At 46.5% G+C, this 21,934-nt stretch overlaps 1 protein-coding gene and 1 pseudogene across 5 annotated transcripts; one reads left to right on the top strand and one right to left on the bottom strand.

Annotated features, from left to right (window-relative positions):
• The first annotated feature begins 74 nt into the window (after positions 1 to 74).
• LOC119544565 lies at positions 75 to 851 on the top strand (annotated as a pseudogene).
• Positions 852 to 4,741: 3,890 nt separating this feature from the next.
• On the bottom strand, positions 4,742 to 21,873 carry AMMECR1L (AMMECR1 like). Of its 5 annotated transcripts, none has more exons than XM_037849663.1 (9): positions 21,643 to 21,873; positions 20,104 to 20,213; positions 17,426 to 17,473; positions 12,886 to 13,330; positions 11,330 to 11,440; positions 10,912 to 11,026; positions 10,155 to 10,245; positions 8,027 to 8,123; positions 4,742 to 6,369 (listed from the first exon to the last, which is right to left on the bottom strand). In XM_037849663.1, exons 4-9 carry the CDS (start codon positions 13,290 to 13,292, stop codon positions 6,258 to 6,260), a joined length of 933 nt encoding a protein of 310 aa, XP_037705591.1. In that variant the 5' UTR covers positions 13,293 to 13,330; positions 17,426 to 17,473; positions 20,104 to 20,213; positions 21,643 to 21,873; the 3' UTR covers positions 4,742 to 6,257. The 5 variants fall into 5 exon arrangements, with proteins under 5 accessions (XP_037705591.1, XP_037705589.1, XP_037705590.1 ...); XM_037849665.1 differs by lacking the exon at positions 17,426 to 17,473 and adding an exon at positions 7,090 to 7,143 and having other exon boundaries at positions 6,249 to 6,369; XM_037849664.1 differs by lacking the exon at positions 17,426 to 17,473 and adding an exon at positions 7,090 to 7,165 and having other exon boundaries at positions 6,276 to 6,369.
• Between the last annotated feature and the right edge of the window lie 61 nt (positions 21,874 to 21,934).

Genomic DNA, 21,934 nt, shown 5'->3' with positions numbered 1-21,934 from the left:
TCATTAATGTCACTGTCATGTTTTCAATCAAAAGAATAATAAAAAGAGCTTTTTTTAGCTCTCTGAGAAGCACCATGGCAGTTGGAAAGAACAAGCGCCTTACAAAAGGTGGCAAAAAGGAGCCAAGAAGAAAGTGGTTGATCCATTTTCTAAGAAAGATTGGTATGATGTGAAAGCAGCAGCAATGTTTAATATAAGAAATATTGGAAAAACACTAGTTACAAGGACTCAAGGAACCAAAATTGCATCTGATGGCCTTAAGGGTCATGTTTTTGAAGTGAGCCTTGCTGATCTGCAGAATGATGAAGTTGCATTTAGAAAATTCAAGCGAATTACAGAGGATGTGCAGGGCAAAAACTGCCTGACCAACTTACATGGCATGGATGTTACCCGTGACAAAATGTGTTCCATGGTCAAAAAATAGCAGACCATGATTGAAACTCATGTCGATGTCAAAACTACTGACGGTTATTTGCTTCATCTTTTCTGTGTTGGTTTTACCAAAAAATGCAACAATCAGATTCGGAAGACCTCTTAACGCTCAGCACCAACAGGTCCGCCAAATCCAGAAAAAGGTGATGGAAATCATGACCCAAGAGGTGCAGACAAATGACTTGAAAGAAGTGTCAATAAATTGATTCCAGACAGCATTGGTGAGGACATGGAAAGTCTTGCCAATCTATCTATCCTCTCCACGATGTGTTTGTTAGAAACATAAAAATGCTGAAAAGCGTAAGTTTGAATTGGGAAAAGTCATGGAGCTTCACGGTGAAGGTAGTAGTTCTGGAAAAACAGCTGGAGGTGAGGCAGGTGCTAAAGTGGAACGAGCTGATGGTTATGACCCCTTGTGAGCTGAGTTACTCGTTTTCTGCCTGGACCCAGGTGATCTGCTCCTAACATAGAATGATGACATGTTTCCCAGTTCTCCGTATATGCGAAGTTAATGCACAGAACCTCCCAATTTAAGGTCCTCTCCCATACATGTTTGAGAAATCGGTTATCTGCCTTTACTTGCAAAGCCCTCACTCCCCGACATCCGGCTAGACTTACTTCAAGGAGCCTTTCCTAAACTTCCAGCCCATTAGGACAGACAGACTTGAAGAGCTTTGCTGCTTCAAGTGCCTGGAGAAGTTTCAGGTTCCGCAGGGCTTGACACTTGTCCACGTGTCCCCATACTCACCCAGCACTGGCTGTTAGTCCACACACCCAGTGGTTCATCTGGCTGGGGTGCCACTGGGTACCACTTCCTTGCTGGGGGCTGGGCAGAGTGTTTCCAACAGGCTCCATGTGGACTTGCACTCCTGACACAAAGCAGATCAGGTCCTGTGAAGTAACGGGTTGTCTGGTTTCCAAGTGAGGACCAAGATCTCAGCTCAGGCCTTGAGTCCAAGCCTGTGCAAATTGCAGTTTTCCACACCCTGGGTCACTTCTTTGGTTGGAAGCCAGGATCAGACGAAAAAGTGGGGGTGCTGGGGGTGGGGGTGTCTGATGGCAAGAGGAATTTGTTGGGCGACAGAGGGTCAACTCGGAGACCCCTCCTGCTCCTGTGCCCCATCAATGGATAGTACTGCAGTTTTGAAACTGGAGAGTCCCTTGTTTTTCGATTGGCCTGTATGCATGGAATTAGAGCAAGTAAGATGCAGGAAGAGACCCTAGAATGCTCGTCCAACAGCCTCATTTTACGACGGAGAAGGTACAGGACTGGCACGAAGTTGCCCAGAGCATTACTTCCTTAGGACTCTGCTATGGTTCTTTGTGTGGTATTGATTCAGAAAGTCATGTTCCCTCAGCCAGCCCCTAGAATAATGTTTACAAAATCAGATAGTCGAGCCAGGGTTGCAGAACCTAGATTGAGCTGGAAGCAGCTTTAGCACGCCTACCCCACCCCTACTCCCATCTCTGCTGATCTCCGACCAGATGGCTGATTTTTCAGATTTCAAAAGAATGTCAGATCCTTTAAAGCTGCCCTTTAATCTTCAAAAGAAAAAAGGCAAGATGGAATCCTATGCTGTTTGACTACAGGTGCTATGCCTGTAACCTCTAGAACCACCATTTCTCTTGAAGAAACACACGGGAGCTTAACCAGCAACCTGCAGCCTGTTTCCAAAATTGTCATCTGAGCCTGCCAGCATGGATATCTGTGGCCAGGTGTTTCTGGGTTCTGCCGGGGTAAGGGCCTCAGGACAGGGTGTATTTTTTAAAAATAAAGTTTCACCCTCCTTGCAAATGAGAATTAAAGCCAAAGACTGACAATCCCCAGTAGTATCCGAATGTTTGTATAAGAATGTTGCGTTTCTCCCAAATTTGTACCTCATCCTTTCTGGGGTATCCAAAAGGCAACAATTTTTTCCCCCTTAGGCCAAACCATCCTCCTATGACCGGGTTCTTTAATGGGATTAACATCACCAAATGATCTCTTAAAATGGAGCATTTTTTTCTTCAGTTTTAACTCTTTGGGCAAGGTGAGTTTCATTTGAAAACTATGCACCCTCTTTCTAGAAAAATCCACACACATACTTGGGGCTGCATACAATTTCAAAGGACGTGGAACACTACTTCAGGAAAGCTGACTAATAAAACCAGAGGCATTGCCACCAACCACAAAAAATATACGAAGTGCCAAGTTATGGGGGCATCATGAATCTCACACAAAATATGCTGACTGAATACTGTATTGTTGGCTATCTTAAAAAAATAAGACTTATTATTGCATGTAATTCAAATCAGATGATTAAAAAAGGGCAAGGAACAATTTTTTTACCCATTATGATTTATTCTCTACAATACTTCGTTAAAGAGTTCAATGATTTGCACTCAGAAGTTATATAGCCAAGAGGCAACCAAGTGTAATACAAAGAATTGGTCTGAAGTCTTTGTACTGAAGGCCATATAGTCTCTTGCTTCAGGGAAATAAGAGTGAAAACAAAAAGAACATAGAGCTTCCTAGATTCCAGAATTCCAATAGAAAATAACATCAACAGTTAGTGAAATTGTAGATGTTAACACATCATGGAAAACAGATCTTGTGCAAATATTAACACCCAGGACTTATTCTGTATAGATGATTTTTATCATAAACAATAAAATATATGTAATGTCTCAACTACAGACCTTTCATGTTGAAAGGGTCTCTAACATGAGTTGCTTTAATATTATGAAGCGAAAAAGTTAAGAACCTCACAGTGGAAACAATCCAACACCGACAAACTAATGATCAAAGACATTCTCTTTTAGTTAATGTAAAACAAGGACAATTCATAATTACAGAGAGAGAGAATGTCTTGGCTGTGGGTATCGTGAGACAAACCAACTTTCCAGACCGAAAGGCACTCACAGCTAGGGAAGTCACCAGCTCTAAACCAGGCCAGCAAAGTTGAGCTGGTTCCTGGAAGACAGTGGTTCCCTACTGTTCAGCTTGAGCAGCCCAAGGACAAAGGAAACACTAAGCAGAAAACATTCCCTCTCCCTAAACCTACCAATCACCCTCCAGGGATCTGGCCACCCTCCTCACTGCTTTGCAAGCACACGGAAGGCAGTTCCAGTTCCAGTTTGGAGCTGTCATCTCCCTACGCAAAGCTGCCCTGAGGGTGACCCCGACTCGGTGTTTTTTCCTGAGAACCCCCCACCCCCTCCCGCCCCGCTTCCCACCAGGTGACCGTGACCATGCACCTGCAGGCTGCTTCCTGACAAGGTCCCGCTCCGGACCGGCACCCGCGTGCCCATTCCTTGCAGGGCAGATGGTTTTTCCTTGGTCAACTCCCGCAGCCCCTGGACAAGGCCAAGGACTTGGAGCATTTCGTTGCTGGACTTGTGTGAGAGCATGAGGGAATGTGCAGGGAGTAAGGCTTCACTCCAAAAACCACTAAGCCCCCTTCAGTGTGGTACTGGGCTTCAACCAGCCCGATTCTTGTGCACTGATTTTTTTTTTCCCCATTTCATGGGTTTTTAAAATTTCTGTTCATTTTCTTAAATGACAGGTATCCTACCCCAACCTCAATAAAATAAAACAAAATTAAAAACATACTCTACGTTGGGGAAGACAAATAGGGCAACAATTCTACAAGAAAAAAAAACAGGCTTGAAGAGCATGGCACTGTAGATGCTTGCATGACTAGTCTCACTGAGCGTGCTCAGGGGTGAAAAGTTTAGCACCAATTTTTTTGCTTTTTTTAATCTTTAGAAATTAAACACAACTCTTAACATAGAACACTTGAACAGTAATGAGTGTAGCCCTATGTGTCAATACTCTTGTACAAATTGGAGATGGGTGGCTGAGTCCAGAGCTGACCACCCCGACATCGATCCACGGCACCTAAGAGTAACTGCCGTCACACTGGTTTGTAACAGGAGTGATTTACTGTTCTCAGCAGCAGGAAATCATGAGGCAATCCCTTCATCTTCAAAAGCTTTTTCTCATTAATACTGCCAGGGAAAGTGGCAGGATGTGAGAACCCGGCTCAACAGAAAGTGAGGGTGATGTGATGCAGGTGTCTCGATGATGTCAGCCCCTGCCCTTGCCCTTTCCACATCCTCGTGAACAGCAGAGGATGATGCCACGCAAATCCACTCACCCTTTCTCGTGTCTTCCAAGAAACGAGACAGCCGTGCCTAGAATAGCAAGCATGTCGTTTCTTAGATGGTGCCCCCACAGCCCTCCCACCCTTCCTGGCAGAAGAAAACTCTTGAAAAAATCTCTCGACTTAGATATTTGCTTATTTCAGAAAACCACACCATCACCACATCAACTAGAAAAATTATATTAAATCAAAACACGGTGTTTACTGGGTCGACACCCAATCCACTTCAAGAGTTCTCTAATCATGCTGTTGAAAACCAGTGTATCATCCTTAGGATCCTTTCTTCCAACTGGCCACATCTTCCTGGGAATCACTGTAGCAGTGCCTTTGTGATAATGATTTCAAAGCATCTTCCAAGTCTCCTAGTTCTATGAACTTTGCCACCAAATGAATGGAGAATAGGCAAGAGGGAGGAGAAACTTGCTGACAGATAACTTGGAAATCAGCAACATTGGGAAAGGGAAATATGTCCCATGAAAGTTTGAATGATCGAGAATAAAATGAGCTATTTGGAAATTTGCCCTGGTGGGGTGAAAGTTCCCAGCATGTGAGGCAAGATCAAGATTCACCTTCTTTAATCACACAGCCTTGCTCTAAAGTCCCATAAAGGACTGAAACATCCAGTCTTCCCGCTTCCACAGACAAACCAGGAAAACGAACTCCCCTGCTTAAAGGTCCCTCGGATGTTTGCCTGAAAAGGGAAAGAGCTTGGGGACCCTGGATCCTCCACTCTGCCAGCGTGTCCTCATAAAGCCCACCCAACTGCTCATCTGAACCTCTCTGCCTCCGGGAACCTAGATCCTCAGGCACTGCTACCGGTGGAGGAGTGAGGTGGCCTGGTGGCCGGGCAGGGACCGCTCCTTCCATGCCTGCGTGCAGTGATGCTGGCAAAGCCCTCCTGGGGGCACCTGTGCTCCATTCCTCAGCAGACGACACGACAGCTGACAAGGCCAGGAGACTCGATGCAGAAGTGTCGGAAACACCAACCGAGAGCAGGCCGAGGGAAGCCTTCGCAGCGTACCGAGCCGTAATGAGAACTGCCGCACCGTCCGCAGGGCTTCCGATCTCCATGTGGGTCTCTGTCCAGGAGCCTCAAAGGACTCGTGGTGCCCACAGTCAACCCTAACATGGCATCCACTTGTGAAGCACGGACGTTGTGATCAACTCTTGGTACACAATAAACTGGAAGTTTAAAAAAAGGAATTTAAAACAACCTAAAAATGTTTCTTGTTGGTCTCCGTTGCCCAGACTGCCAGAGGAACACACCTCCTTGCTCTGGGGAGGCGGCAGGGGTGTGTGTGGGGGGTCAGCCTTTAGAGACCACCAATTCCACCTTCCACTGTGTGGCCACCACGCATGCAGTGAATCGCCAGGGGCCCCTGCGCGCCGAGGGTCTTCTAAACCCACACAGCGATTCTTACCGCTCGTGGAGGAGCCCCAATCCAACGGAACCCCGTATTGAGGAAAGGCTGAGATAAGGCTTGGGCCCCTCAAGTTCTCTTTCATTCAGTGTAACCCCACCCCCCTCAGTCAGAGGGAGGCAGACTTGGCAACGGAAGCTAGCATCATAAAATGGTGCAGTAATAGAAGTAACTGGACCAGGAAGAGGAGGCATCTGCTCCAATGATGTCATAGCCACTGGTGGCCACGGGGGGATGGGACGGGTCATGCAGCCGTGTGTCAGGAGTAATGATTGTAGAGGGGCGGGGCATGGAGAGTGCCATTCTGGAAACAGTGCTGACGAGAAGCAATATATTCTGCATAACTGATTGTCACCTTCTCACTTCGGTACCTGTGTGAGCAAACGGGAAAAGAGTATCAGGAACCCCAGATGATTCATTCGGTAGAGTCACGCAGCAGAGAAAACCAAAAGCTTATCCCACATTGTGAAAAGAATAAGATGGAAGACCAAGAGCAATCTTATTACAAAAAATGAAAGACAGCACAAGAAAACAATGTTGTTATTACGAATGAACAAGATGAAAAAGCACAATCACAATTCACACCTGAGAATGTACTTTCAGAAAATCCCACACGTTTAAAAACTACAAAAGCTTATCATCAGGCTGCTCTTAAGCAATCTGCTGCTGGGATCTGGATGAAGAATTTCAGGGTCAAGTTACACGGGTGGAATATTGGAAGATGGTTACACCAAAGCCCAGTTTAAACTGCACATCTACTTTCAGGTTAAAGTGTGATAAATTTGACAGAAATGCAACAGTATGTACCTCGATTTGCAGAAGAGCAACAAACAAGTTACTTTTAACTGAAAGGGGCACAAATACCTAATTCTGGGTCAAATTCTGATGCAGCAGGTTAAAGGATCCTGGGGCTACACAGGACGGGTCCCAATTCCCGGATGAGTATGTCATATCACAGGGTCACCAGAACAGAATTCAGAGCACTTTGGCTTTGCTCTCGGAAAGAGCCATGAGTCGGATGCGAAGCATGGGGTGTTACAAACCTATGGAGCCTACTACAGACCACAGGAGCTGGGTGTGACAATCCTTACCCAGAGCCATCTCTTTCCCACTGAAATCACTCCTCCACTGCAAGGTGATTATTCCTGAATTTTGACAGGGAAATGGCTGTTCAAATAAATTATAATAATAATAATAGTAATAATGCTTTGTATTTGAAGAGTGTTCTTTCTTTTCCTCTCTTTCTCTCTCTCTCTCTTTTTGGAATCCAAAGCATTTAGAAAACACTGGGTTAGCTTCCAAGTAGACCTGGGAGGTTAGTACATGATTGTCAGCGTCTTACAGGTGAGGGGGCCACAGAGGCTGAGCCTCTCAGTGTTTCCGATTTCAACAGGGAAGGGGAGAGCACTGAGGGCTACTGCCCACCTCTAATGGTGCCTGGCCCTGGACTAGAAATTCTACATTCATCACTTGACCTCATCCTAAAACCACCCCAAGACATTGTCGCTCACAGTTTACAGAGGAGGAAACAAGGGTCAGAGCAGATAGTAGGCGGCAGAGCCACATCTACATGCAAGCTACTGCCCCAGGAGGCCTCCCCACGGAGGTCCTAGCTCCACTGCGGCCAAGGCACTTCCTTCTCCCTTTCTGTGAAGTACTTCTGGACTACCCTGTTGGCATGCGGCCTGTACCCGCTGCCACCTGGCTGCAGGGACTGTGAGGCAGCAGCCGCCTCCCGGCCTCCTCTCCTCGTGCCACTCCTCGCTCTCAGCCCCCAGCCCAGCGGGTCTGGTAAAGACACTCGCCTCCTGCTCCGACTCTGGCAGCGGTTTGGATGTGGGGACACGCAGGATGCTGTGGGACAGTCCTGACCTCTGCTGCCACTGCTTCTTCGGAACTTAGTCCTTGCCCAATTCTTTAGCTTAGGGACATTGGCAGAGAGGGTTTTTCTTCCCCTGTCCATCAAAAGTATCTCCCATCCAACCCCGATTATGTCAAAATGACAAGGAAGATGAGGTAGTGCCTTACCTGGTGAGTTTGATCGTTTTTCTGAATTCACTGGTAATTGGAGCTTTAAAGCCACCTTTCCTGAGCAAGGAGTCTATTGTCTGGATCTGATCCCAGTCTGGGGAGAGGAGAGGCCACACTGAGGTCAGCACACAGTTAGTGTGAGGGGAGAAACGGGATTCCAGAGGCAGCCAGGTCTGTGTGGGGCCAGGAGAGCCCCAGCTGTCTCTGAAGGTGCATGGCGGTCTCTGAATCGTGAGCCGGCAGCCCGACCCTGGGCACGATGGCTGTCCCCAGCTCCCCGCTCCTGCCAGATGTTACCCAAGGGCAAACATGGTCCCACCCGAGACCAGCCCACTGTATAGTGCTAGCCCTAGGGCCGCTCTGTGAGAGGAAAAGCAGCCAAAGCCTGCAGCTTTTACTGTTTTGTGTGGCCTTCAGTTGGACGACTTCTAGGAATCCTGTTTTCTATTAGAGAATTGGATGGCTGGAAGGAAGGAAGCAGTTCCTTTAGGAAGGAGAGGAAAAGCTGTACATCTACATACAATACACTGTTATATTTTTAATGGATAAAACCAACACATCAAACTGAAAACCAAAGAAAATCCCCTAAATTATAGCACTAAATGCCCAAAATCTTTTCCTCAACCAACTTTCAAATGGCAAAAGTAATTTGTCATTTACCCAGTATCATCTCAACTCACTATTAAAAACCATTTATAATGTGCCTCCCTGTACAGAATGTGTTAGAATATGACCTCAAAGAGGTGGCTAACTTGGGAAGACTGTTATAGCAAAGGAGAGGCTAGGTCTGCTTATAACTGTGCCTAAGATCTCCTCCTAAATGCCTCTTTGTTGCTCAGATGTGGCCCTCTTTCTCTAGCTAAGCCAACTTGGCAGGTGAAATCACTGCCCTCCCCCTTACGTGGGATCTGACACCCAGGGGTGTAAATACCCCTAGCAATGTGGAATGACTCCTGGGGAGGAATCTGGACCCGGCATTGTGGGATGGAGAACATCTCCTTGACCAAAAAGGGGATGTGAAAGGAAATGAAATAAGTTTCAATGGCTGAGAGATTCCAAAAGGAGCTGAGAGGTCACTCTGGTAGGCACTCTTACACACAATATAGACAACCCTTTTTAGGTTTTAATACATTGGAATAGCTAGCAGTAAATACCTGAAAGTATCAAACTACAACCCAGAACCCTTGAATCCTGAAGACAACTGTATAAAAATGTAGCTTATGAGGGGTGATAATATGACTGGGAAAGCCATATGGACCACACTTCCCTTTGTCCAGTGTATGAATGAATGAGTAGAAAAACGGGGGCAAAACAAAACAAAACAAAAAATAAATGAAAAAACACCAAGTGATCTTTTTTACTTTAATTGTTCTTTTTCACTTTAATTTTTATTCTTGCTACTTTTGTGTGTGTGGTAATGAAAATGTTCAAAAATTAATTTTGGTGATGGATGCACAACTATATGGTGGTACTGTGAACAACTGATTGTACGCTTTGTATGACAGCATGGTATGTGAATATATCGCAATAAAATTGAATTATTAAGAAAAAAAAAAAGGTGGCTAAAAGACTTCCTTTTTTGTGCCAAATCCATCTTGCTGTTGAAAAACTTTAAACAGAACCACAATGGAAACTAACAAGGCAAGTCTTTCCATATAACTAGTTCCATGATATTCCGAACAAAGTGTTTTTCTCTATTCCAGCTTCATACCCAATGAATACTGTATTTCACATACTATTTTCAAAAACAGACTAATTCCAAGAGAGAAAGAACATTGGGTTCCATATCACAGAATGCACACTTAAAGGTATACTTCTAGATACTTTTTTAAAGAGAAACTTGCCCAACCGGCTTCCTACCTTTTTAATGTCCCATTATAAGAACTTATAAACTACTGAGTTCTTTAAAAAGCAGCAGGGAGTATTCTTTGCCCTTTTCCTCTTCCTAGCTCCTACATGTCTTTTAGATTGCACCCGTAGCTCTACAGGCATTCAACATGTGTTAGGAAGGACACAGGCACTTTCTTAATCGCAGTTGGGCTGAGAGATGATGTGCTTCATCTTCCTGCCCCGTAATTGGCATAACCATGAACAGCAGTTATAAAATCCCAGGCGTCCAACTCACCTTGTTCCTTAGCAACCTCAGGCAAATATGTGGCCGTACGCTTGACGCCTTTTTCATTGATGAATTCAATCCGGATTCCATGGACCCCTACCTACAGAAAAATACAACCAAGTAAATGTCATTTACTTATTCTAATGGGACTTCAAGCATTCACATATATACTGACATTATCCCCTCAACAGGCTCAACTCCAGGTCTGGGGAAAAGGAGAATCTTGCTTTTCATTGCTAACTAAGCATTCTCTCTCAGGTGCTAAAGAAGTTTCAGATGTGAGATTATGTTTAGCCACCTCTCTGAGAGTATGAAGGTTAGAGAAATTTCTTTAAATAGCTCATCCAATAATTAAAAATATTTTACCTTTAGCCTGTTCCATTAAGTGAACATGCTGCAAAGTTTTAATTTGGGGTTTCATGATTCTTCACATCTGATTCCTAATAAAAACTTCTACCCAAGGGCCTTTCCAAGAGGGGTATGGAATATTTTCCCTTATCGCCATTACTATTTCTTATCAGACAATGGTAAAAGGATATGGGCGAGAGTGGATCGGGAAGGGGTGGGAAAAGAGGAAAGCCTTCCTGTTTTTCCTGTTCCCAACATGGCAGTACTTTTCCCATCACCTATGCTGCCCTCAACTGGCTCCAATCTCAGCTTCCCCATTCTCGTACCCTCTCTCTTAATGAAGGAGATACATTACCATGTACTAACCCGAACCCAAATGCAACGAGAGATGCAGAGTTCCAAATGCGGCTGTTCTCACCTCCCAGTCCAGGTAATCACTGGCATCCTCAAAGTTAGTGAGGAGGGAGACAGAGCAGAAAAGTTTAGGCAGCTCCTCTCGGGTCAGGGGGGGAAATCGGCTGTCCTTAAGTGCACTGGAGGGGGACAGAAAACACAGGTGAGGCTGCTCTGGAGTCGGGAGCCAACATTGGTGCCGAGAGCCTCAGTATTTGTGACTCTGGGGATGTGCGGCAAATATCTACTGTCTGTCAACACTAACAGGCTATGGACAACTGGGTGCTATTAAGTGACAAGTGACTCACCAGATTAAAACCCCCTACATTTCGTGATTACCAAAGAAAGAACACTCAAAATTGATCACTTAGGTAAAATAAAGTCAGGCAGTTGTTCTGAGTTTAGCAAATTCATGTATGGTTCCTAGTCTCTGGCGTCATTACCTGGTTAACGTGTATTCCCTGAGTCCTGAGTGAAGATTCATGGCTGAGAAGGTCCCAATGCAGCCACGAAGCCGCTTGTCCCGCCCTGTCTTCCAAGTCACAAAGAGCGGGCTAAAGGAAGCAAAACACAAAACACTCTCCAGCCCCAAATCAATCATGTATATGAACAGAACCTCTGGCTTTGTCCCTGTTCATCTCTGCTATTCCCCCAACGACTGTTTTCTGAGTTGCCAGCTAGCTGGAGGACTCTGCCTTTCTGGCTGGAAACAGAGAGGAAAACTGCAAGGTTCTTTGTGCTGCCTTTCCTGTGTTCCATGCCAACAACTTTCATTCACCCTGACCACATGTATGTGCTATTTTCCTCTTCCTCTGCTCCGTGCCTTTCTCCTCATTTTTAAGGATCCATGTTCCCCAGCTCCAGCCTTCATCAGGACACACCTGGCCTGGCCTGCAAGCTCTCTTCATAACATCACATTGTTTCCTATAATTACGTTTGCCCCTGGCAAATACAAATATCTCCCGCTGCTTGAATTTCCAGCAAAGAAAACCAATGTTGCCTCAAGAAAGCTTTTAATTAGCAGAAATTGTCACTTTCTGTTTCTAGACTGAAGTCACGCTTGACTAAGCTACATCAGGTTGATGGTGACAGATTTTTTAGGAAGAGGTTACAGGGTTGTCATCTCTTCCTGAAATTCTCGCCCTACCGCATACTCCTATGCCCTTACCTCTTAGATTCTCGAGTTACTCATTTCTAAAGAGTCACTTACGTTTTATCAGTTACCTATGTCTTTGTCCTTGTTACAAAGACTTCCAGCTTACCTCCCAATTCCCATCTTTTCCCTCTAATAAAACACCTGAACAGCGTTAGCAGAGTTGCTGATCCAAAACCTCCTCAAAAACCCCTTGAAGCTGCCGCCGCCTGCAGGATGGTAACATATACCAGACCCAACAGCCAAAAGCCTTCCCACTGGGACCACCATCTCCTCTTGCAAACGTGTGTCCCTCTCGATCCCATGGATGACGTTGATCCCACCCAGGCTCAGAACCACCACCCACTCAGTTGGGATCTTTCTGACCAGGCATCCCACGGTGATGAGGAAAGTCACCATCTTTTCCTCCACATTATCTCTCCTGATGCTACCCCATGCGATTAACTTCCCCCAAAGTACTATTCAAGTTTGTGTGAGTGTGATTTGCCACCTCAGAGGGATGGGACTTTTCACATGCCTTCCACTCCCTGCCCTGCAGGGCCACACACAACCTCAGTACGGCAGTAAGGTGAGGAAGGGTCTTAGGTCAGTGGATGCTTCAAAAGCATCTCCTGAAAACAAAACCAAAACGCGCCAGGGCTCTTCATACGTAACCTGGTCCTCTTCCATTACCGAATCCAGTGGATGTTCTAAATTTTGTCTGGACATTTCCTGTCATCCTATTCCCATTACCCCTTGCCCAAATGACGTTAAAGCTTTTTATAAGCAGCAGGCCCTCTCAAGAGAATGACGCCAGCAAGATGCCATTGGGTCTTCCTCACTGTCGCCTGCACCTGAGTTACTCACTAGGGGTCATTGGTGAATCTAGGAAGTCGCGGCTGCGGGAAGCCATAGAGGTGACAGTAGAGGACATCAAAGCAGTAGCAGCACATCTCCGCGGTCACCACCAGATTCTTGGCGGTGTTGGCAGTTCCATTGGGCCGGGGAAGAGGGCTCAGCGCTCCCGATGCGGGATTCATTCGGGTAATGGGAGAGTTTCCAGGCCCCAGAGTTAAGTCCGACACGTTCTCCCGCCCACTGCTGCCATCCACATGCTGGTGGTTTTGAAGAGGTCCTGAACTAGAGCCGGGCACAGTGGTGGACTGGTTCCCGTGACTGTGCGTTCCACTTCCAGATAATTTGGGCTTCTTGACCCCACAACAGCCTGCTGCCAACTTGGGCTCAAGTGGAGGAACACAACGTCTTTTTCCCATCCTGATTCAGTGCTTGAGATCTGGAATGCTGCAGAACCCTAACCAAAAAAAGAACAGTTAAGCATTAATTCAAATGGTTAGTTAAAAGGAGAAAGCAAAAATCAAAGAGAAATAGCCTGCATGGAGAGGGTAAGAGTCTTGGTCAAGTTCTCTTTACCACTGAAGCTCTGGGCCATCTGGTCACAGGGCTAGAAGGTATCTTAGTGCCAGGCCGGGGACTCCTAGCCTCTTCCTGAAGAGGAATAGTTTTTCATTTTCCGTAAAGGCTTATGCAGTGGCGGCAGGCCACCTGCAGCTCCCTCTCCCAGGCCTTGCCAGGACAGCCAAGGATTACAGACATTAACTCCTTAACCATCATTGTAACCCTATGAGTTGAGTGTGATTCGTATCACCCCATTTTTCGAGTTGAGAAAACCGAGACTCAGAAAGCTTAAGTAATTTGCCCAAGGCCACAGAACAGCTGAGATTCCATCAGAGACCAACTGCCTGTGCTGTTTTTAAGGAGAAAGCAATACTAAACAGAAGCATAAAAACTCAAGACTCTCCTCACTGCAAGTGTGCAAAGGTTAAGGAGTGGGGCAGCAGCTGGCTGGAAGCTGCAAGAGGGCATTTTTCCAGACAGACCCCACCTAGGGCTGCTCTCAACCCTTCTGTAGGCCCCAATGGTGTCATCCTAACTTGAAAGAACTCCAGAAAGACTTTCATGTTCATATTCTCCTTGTTAGTTAGCTGCCATTCTGAAAAGCACCCACTTAGAACACAAGGCTCACCTTTTCTGTCCTCAAAGTCCTCCTTACTTATTTACTCATTGGTTCTCCTTTGAATTCACTCTGATTTTTATACATGTCTCTAACCTTGAAAGACCCCACTCACAAAAACTGCAACCAGCAGCAACCTTTATTCACAAAACTGACCCATGCTCCCCAGTCCTTTTGTGAGGTAGCCATGCTGCTCTGTCGCAGCACAGCGGACAGACACAAAGCCACACATCCCAACAAGACCAGGAACCGAGGGCCAGGGGCCAGCACATCCCATGTGATGACAGAAGGGGAGGTGGAACACCCTTTTACTCACTTTTTCCCCTTAAAAAGTCTAAGATAAAAATGAATAGCTTTCTTCTGCATCAGCAAAGTGCCAATTCTGTACAGAATCAGGAAAGTGGATCCTAGATATTTGAAAGCTGATAAATCACAGTTTGTACAATTTTGCTAACTTAAGAAAATTACTTTTTTCTGAACTCATTATATATATATTTTTGGCAAAAAAAAAAACAAAAACAAAAACAAAACCCTGAAAAACAAAAAAATCCTAAACTTCTCCCAGTGATTTGAGCACGCGGGACAGAATTGTCTTTTCGGGCATGGCTCTACCACACCCTCTTCAGTTGTAAATTCTACAGCCTTTCAAATCAAACAGATACTCACATATCCATTAAGAAAGCCCTTCTTTCCACTAAAACAACTTGTTGTTCTAGTTGAAAGAGATTAAAAATTTTGACAAGCATTGTTTATGTGCTTTATGTCTGCTGATCCATAACAAAACATACCAGTTGTGAGTGATAAAGTTGTCTGAAAAATAGCCTGCACATGTTAACGTCTGGCTTGAAACTGCTTCCTTTAAAGAAAAGCCTTATGTACTTGATATAGTAAAACCTCCAATGACCTGATGTCAATGTCAGGTTTAAACTGCCAAGAGAGGGAGCATAAGATCTTGGTTAAAAACGCCTTCAGAACAAGATGGTCTGGGTTCAAATCACGGTTCCTCCAGAATGGGCTCTCTCTGACTTGGCTTCTTCAACTTAGGGATAACAGTGGTGCTTGTCCCATGGGGCTGTTAAAGAGTTAAGTGAGTCTGTATTTTCTTATTTATTTTTTAGAGCAGGTGGAGGTTTACAGAAAAATCATGCAGAATGTACAGAGTCCCCCACCTCTACCCACCGCCAGGTAAAATGAGCTTAACGTCTGCAAAGTGCTCAAAGCAGAGCCTGGCTGCTTAGTTCCACTGCCTCCACCCAAAAAAAGCTCCCGAGGGCCAGGCCTTGGCTGCAGGCTCAGTGCAGAGCCTCAAGGAGCAGGTGCCCTCCCAACATGACTGCACTGCGTCCCCGGAACCCTCACTGTGCAGCCAACGTCAGCTCAGGCACCACAAGCAAGACGACCTGCCCAAAGCCACACTGCCTCCACCAGAGTTCAAGGCCTGGGACCACCCAGCAAGCCACACTGAGGAATGAGGCTGTTGGATTCAGCCCCTTGCCTGAGGGTGTGATTAAAGAAAAAAAAAACAAAAAACATTCTAGAGTATACTAAAAACTTATCTAGTAGTTTGCAGAATCTTGTCAATGAAATTGGAATCCCAAAGCCAACACCCAGGTGCCATATTGAACATCCTAGGTCCCGCCACTGTCCAGAGTCTGCACGGTGGGCAGCAGCCAGAGTTTCTCACTTGACTTTCTGCCTCATGAAGAACTGAGGGTGGGGTCAGATGAAGTAGCAGGACTTATTTCCAGAGAGTTGGGGGTTTCAAAGGGCTAGCCCGGGTGAGGTTGATCAGGCTTGACACACACAAAAGTTAAAAACAAATCATCCTCCATGCCCACTGCCCCTGAGCCCAGCCACAGCTCAGGAAGGGCTCGCTGCCGCTCGCTGGTGGCACTGATGAGCGTGTTCCACACCCACAACAGGGCGACAGGAGGGGCTTCCAAATCGTGCCAAGGCAGAGGAACCCGGGACTAGAAGACTCTGCCCACGCAGCACACCCAACCACTCAGCCACAGTGGGACCCGATCACAACTCATCTATCAAGTGAAAACACTTTTACAACCGCCCACACCCATCCACACCATGACTGGAAACAGAGAACCAACCAAAACCCCATGGCTCTGAAGGCCCAGGCATTTCTCTGGAGGCCACCAGGCAAACAATTTAATCAATATTCTCAATTAGCGGCCAAAGGCAGAGTTAGAAATTTTCTGCATCAAAAAATACATTAGAAGGCATTTCTTGAAAAAATATTCTGTAAGTTTAGCTCTACGGAAAATTTTAAAGGTAAACTAAATAGAAATGAAGCCAGAGGACCCAATACCCTGATGTGACAAATTCCAACATATGCCCAGTCTTCCTTCATCTACACCCCACCTATTGAATTATTTTGAAGGCATATTTTTAAGGGAACTAATATTTCACTTAACTGCCAATATAGAGCAGATACTACATGAAGTACAGTTAAAGAATGTGAGCTAAATCGGGGTGCTGCTAGTAAGTAAAGGCTTCTTAGACAACGTGAACCACCATCTACTACAGTTTCATCAAAGCTTCCTGCTTAGGTATGACACTCTTCTAACCAGACTCCAACAAGGTAAGCTGTTCCACTCAGTTCCCAGGACTGCCCTACAATGGTCAAAGACACACTGGTTCCAGAGGCTTGGTCTCTGAGAGTGGAGCACAAGGTATCTCCAATAGAGGAGCATTTTAATAAACAGACTAGCCATCTGTCTGACCAATGATCACCTTTTCTAAAACTGAATGAATTTGTTCTCACCCTTCCCCAAAACCTCAGAACCACCAACAACAATCGATGATCTTTTGACCACAGTACAAGTAACTTAATGATTACTGTTAAGTGAACATTTCAGTTGAAATAACTGGATGGAATCAAGTGTAAAAACCCTGGAAGCATCTCTATCACCAAGACCCTTCTGAGCCTGCAGCTCAACTCCAGGGCCAAGTAAAGAGCCAGCAGTGGTGAGCTCTTGTTCCCACTGTCTGTCCACTTCAGAACACTCAACAGAATGAACTCCTAACAGGCCTATTTCCACCAGATGGAGCCAGTAGCCACAGTTGGACAAAAAGCTGGAGGAAATAACAGGAATTGCTGTTACCTCTTCACTGGAGCCGCACCAGCCTCCTAAGCCAGCATGAGTCAAATAAAGACAAGGGATCCCCTGGCACTGAGCACACCACCACACCCTCTTCAGTCACGCTGCTGCAATCAAGGGGGTCCTACACTTCATCAGGGTCCACAACGGAGGCCAAAGAGATGGGACTCTCCCCGTGTGGGGGCAGCGAGCAGGCCTTGCGGTTGTGGGTCGGGTGGCTTACACTTAGAAATCCCAGTTGGCACTGAACTGGCCTCACCTTCAGTTTGGAGGCTGGTCGCCCTCCTGTTCTCTCTCACACGGTGCCCTGCACAGAGTAGGCATGCAAAAGGAAAACAAAAGTGATGACCGAAGAAATGGTTTCCACCAAGAAATTCTCTGCATCATCTCTCGGTAATTTTATTAGTTTGTCTGTTTTATAAGCGGACCACTTATGGCCCAGCCCAATCTTTAGTTCCTTGGTTCTGTGAGGTGCTGAGGGTGATGGAATTCCAAGGATCTGCCTTCTCAATGATTCCAACTCTTCTCCGCCAGAACCAAGGGACAGGTTCATGATTATTCACAGCAAAGCGGACACTCCATGTGGAGAATCCATTCTAAAAAAAATTAGGCCAACTACCACCTAAATTCACTCTGGGTCCAATTTACATTGACAACTACCTTCTTTGAGACTTGGCCTCCAGTGCTACAACTGGGGGATGATTTTTGCTCTCATTTAACTTCAGGTGGCTCAAGGCTTTCTTCTGTCAGGCCATGTGATCTAAACTGCACTGGAGAACTGTTTCCCTTTTCGAATGAGGGGGTGTTTTAAGAACCACCCACTGGGGCATTCATTTGCTTGGGTGGCAAGTTACGATTTCAGAGATTAAGACAAACCATTTCTCATAAACTTGTTTATAAAACAAAGTATCAAGGCCAGTATCAAGAGAAGAGTGTGGGAGGGCCCTGATTGAGGTGACTGGCTGGGTGGGGGCCTTCCCCCCTCGCTGTGGGGCCCTTCCAAGGCTACGAGGTCCACTGAAAATGAGCTGACCTCTTCCCAAAGCAGCTCCCATCTTACTAAGACAGAACGTAGGCTCTGGGGTGAGACAGTCTAAGGTCAAACCCCAACTCTGACTTGGAATGGGCCGGGTACGTAAACTCGGGTGAGTTATCACATCTCTGTGGGACCCGGGCTCCTTGTGAGCACTCAGTGAGAAACACATGAAACCGCGCCTGGCACGGTGCCTTGGCAAATAGCTGCTTTTTATTTAGTTTCTGCTCTTACTAATACCACCACTATCCCTACCAATATAAGTAGGATTACTTCTAACAATAACATGGTTCTGAGTTCTTATAGTTTCTACAGAAATAAACACCCTCATAGTAGAATTCTATTAAGGATTATCACGTAGACTGAAGATCGTATTATTAACATCAAATTATTACTCTGATGACCTAGATGTTTTTCCTCTTTGGAGAGCAATGGCTACTAAAATCGCTTGTTGTTCTTTTCATTGAGATGCCAGGAAATTTAAAGAATCTTGGGCTGTGTGTGAGTTGTACAAAGGTCTGTTCTACTGGGATCCTCATTTAAGTTTACAGACTAACATTAAAAAGGGACTAAACTTGCCTCAATACACTCTGAGTATTCTGTCAACTGTGATAGGGGTTGATTTCAAATAATGACCAGATTAAAATATCTAGAAAAGCCTGGAGATTCCAAAAAAAATCTAGATTTACCTTCTGAAGACAAGCCTCAAAACAGCTTATTGGAGGACATGACCTCATAATAAAGAAAATGGATTTGGGAGGTGGGAAAAACCCAAAAAAGGATTCTCTGCATTTTCTTCCGTTATTATTTAATGTCTAGATGTCTGCTCAAATTAAGCTTTCCACAGACAGGAACAAGCTGTTGTTTCCTTTGTGACACAGGGAGTTGAACTGAAATTCAATTTAATAATTATATTATGGGTACTGAAATGGCACCTGAGCTATAATTCTGGCCTACTTATGGAACTATTCCAGGAAATAGATGAAAAACCCACAAACATTCTGGCAACCATTCCGAACCATCATTTCTCTTTTTGGAATCCCATCGCACACACACAAATGTATACCCAAAACACTTGGTATGTGAAAACTTTTCCCACAAAATACACATCTACCTATAAAACTGCTTTCTAAATTAACAGACTTAGAAAAATGTGCACAATTGTGCATTTCTGTGTCAACTCAGCTGAAGAAAAACATGAACGTGAGTCAAAAGTTTTGTTTTGAGCCTCCTATGAGGTACCAGATCTTTCTGGGCCTTGGTTCCTTCATTTGTGCAATGAAAATATTTATTCCCTGCCTCCCTCACAGAGGGGTGGTGACAATCCACTGAGAAGTGAAGCACTCTGAAAAACTCATCTTATAAACATTATCATAAATAGCATCATTAAACTGGAGGGAATGCAGTAGTCATGAACTTTCTTCCAGAACTCTGCTTAAAGTTTACATGTAGAATTTTAATTACTTTCAAATCTGTGATGGGATTTCCAGTAAAATAGTGGAGTCAGAGCCTAATGTTCCAGAAATCTCTGAAGACTATAACCCTACGAAGGACTTCCAATAGTTGACCTTGATCAGGAACTATATTAACCTCTGGGCTATGATCCTTGGTTGTCTTTCAAAAACTGGAAAGAGTCGGGAGTGAGCCCTCACGTACTAGAATGCAAAGGAAGTGCAGAACTTCATCCATCTAGGTCAGTCTGGGGGATTACAGAAAACAAACTTGTCTTTGCATACTTAAATTACTTTAAAAGGGACCAACTGGAAGAAACTTTGTCAACATTAGGACATGGGAGTAAAAAAATTAAAATGAACAAAGTGCACCTACATTTAAAGTCCTTGCACAGGCCTAAAACCAAAACAATGACAAAATTCTATTCTAAATATAGCCAAGGTAATACTCACTGAAAGCGGAAAGTCTGTATTACCAGGAGAACAGCTATCACAGAGGAGAGAAGCTATTTTGTCTCTGGAATGAATTCTCTTCCTTCCAATTCCATTCCTTCTTCCTGTACCTAAGGTTGGAAGGCAGGTGCAGTGAACAAACAAAATCAATGTGCAGAGGTAAGACACAGCTTTCGAAAACTCACAATCCAAGAGTGCGATTTCTGGAAAACAAACAGCTGGAGAAAAGGCCCTCCTACTTCAAAGCATTTCAAGATCCTAGTGCAAGGGTGTGACGGTAGTCTCATCTATTGAGTCACCTGGTCGTAAGAGTCATCACCAAAGGGGAAGGACACTGTGATCAAAGGTTTTATTGAACTTGGGAGATGAGACATACATTAAAACTTCTCCAACCACCAATTTAGATCGCAACCTGTTCTCAGACCAGGATATACTATTTCCAGGCTATCCCCTGGTTTCAGAACACAACTACATTCCCAGATCCTCTGCAGAAAGGATGCTGAAGAATCACTGAACAGCACTCCTGGCCCAGCCGGATGACAGACCCCCTTGGTACTCAGGTGGAGGTGATCCTGGACGGTAAGAATCATCCATCCTTACTGTCAGTTTTGGGTAAATCCCTAGACCACAGGTCTCCACCTGCTCTCCCCAGGCCCGCTTCCCCCCAGTACTAGTAAATTGAGATATTTCCAAAGATGTAAACAGGAGACTCCAGCCCCACCCACTCCATCCAAGGAGAGGGCAGTGAAAGAGGATAGGCCCGGAGGGATAAGGGTGAGGGAGTGGAGCAAAGAAAGGAGTTCAGATCAGGACAGGGAAAGGGGAGGACAAGGAATGAAGGGCAAAACCCATAGCCTGACAGGAGAGAAGCAAAAAACCCAGAGTGTAAAGAGGAGGGCTGGTGGAAAGGAGGGAAAGATTGAAGGTGGGATTGGGGGTGGGGAGCAGAGACGGGCAAAAGGAGGAAGCGCGCGTCTGAGCAGGGAGTTAAGCAAGAGGAGATCGAGTGGGGAGAGGAGAGGCCGGAGCGGGGAGGGGCATGGGAGACAGAGGGAAAAGGCGAAAGGTAAGGAAAAGGGCATAGAGAAGGAGAGTGCGGGGAGCTGGGGGGAGTTGGGGAGCCGACTGGGCGACGGGTAGAGCGGCCAGGGCCGAGCCGCTGGGGTGGAATCCAGACGCTGGGCGGGGGAGGGGGCGGCGGGACGGGGGCCGCCAGGCGGCGCCGGAGACCCCCAAACTTTCCACGGACCCGAGTCTGTTTCCAGGAGGGAGTCCGGGCGACAGCCTCGCCTCGCGGCCCGGTCGGGGACGGCTGTCCGCACCGCCGGCGCCCCCCGCGGCTCCCCACGACCCCTGCCCTCGGCGGAGACCCGCCCAGGCCATCCCCCCACCACGCTGTCCCGGTCCCCCGCTGGGAGCCGGCGCCCACCTTCCCGGGCCGGCGGGTCACGGCGCTCCGACGGGCCCCCCACTCGCCCAGGGGAGGAGGCCGGCGCGGAGGAAGGAGCGGCCGGGCACGGCGCAGCCCGAGTTTCCCACCTTTTCTTCTGGCCCAGACGCAGCCGGGGCGGACGGGACCTCTCGCTCTCTGCCTCCTCCTGCTGCTTCATGGAGCCATGCGCCTGGGTAGGGGTTCCCGTGAGAAGCGGGCCCGCGGGCGGGCCGGGCGCGCGGCGCGGGCGGGGCGGGGCGAACAAGGCCGGCGGCAGGCGGAGGCGGCGGCGACGGCGGCCAGGAGTCGCGGCTGGAGGTATTCCCCGAGCGGCTGGAGGACTGAGAGAGCCGGGACCCGAGTCTTCCGCTATCCCAGCAGCCCCCGGAGGCAGTGAGG

Source organism: Choloepus didactylus, chromosome 9 (assembly GCF_015220235.1).
Source record: "Choloepus didactylus isolate mChoDid1 chromosome 9, mChoDid1.pri, whole genome shotgun sequence".
In the NCBI taxonomy this organism is placed as follows: Eukaryota; Metazoa; Chordata; class Mammalia; order Pilosa; family Megalonychidae; genus Choloepus; species Choloepus didactylus.
Note: the sequence above shows the minus strand (reverse complement) of the source record. Positions and strands in the feature narration are given on the sequence as shown.

Coding starts and splice junctions, on each gene's coding strand:
- AMMECR1L (XM_037849663.1), bottom strand. CDS start 13,292: ATGGGAAAAAGACGTTGTGTTCCTCCACTTGAGCCCAAGTTGGCAGCA. Junction 11,027..11,329: donor AGGGAATACACGTTAACCAG/GTAATGACGCCA, acceptor GTCCCCCTCCAG/TGCACTTAAGGACAGCCGAT. Junction 8,124..10,154: donor TGAGGTTGCTAAGGAACAAG/GTGAGTTGGACG, acceptor TCCTCTCCCCAG/ACTGGGATCAGATCCAGACA.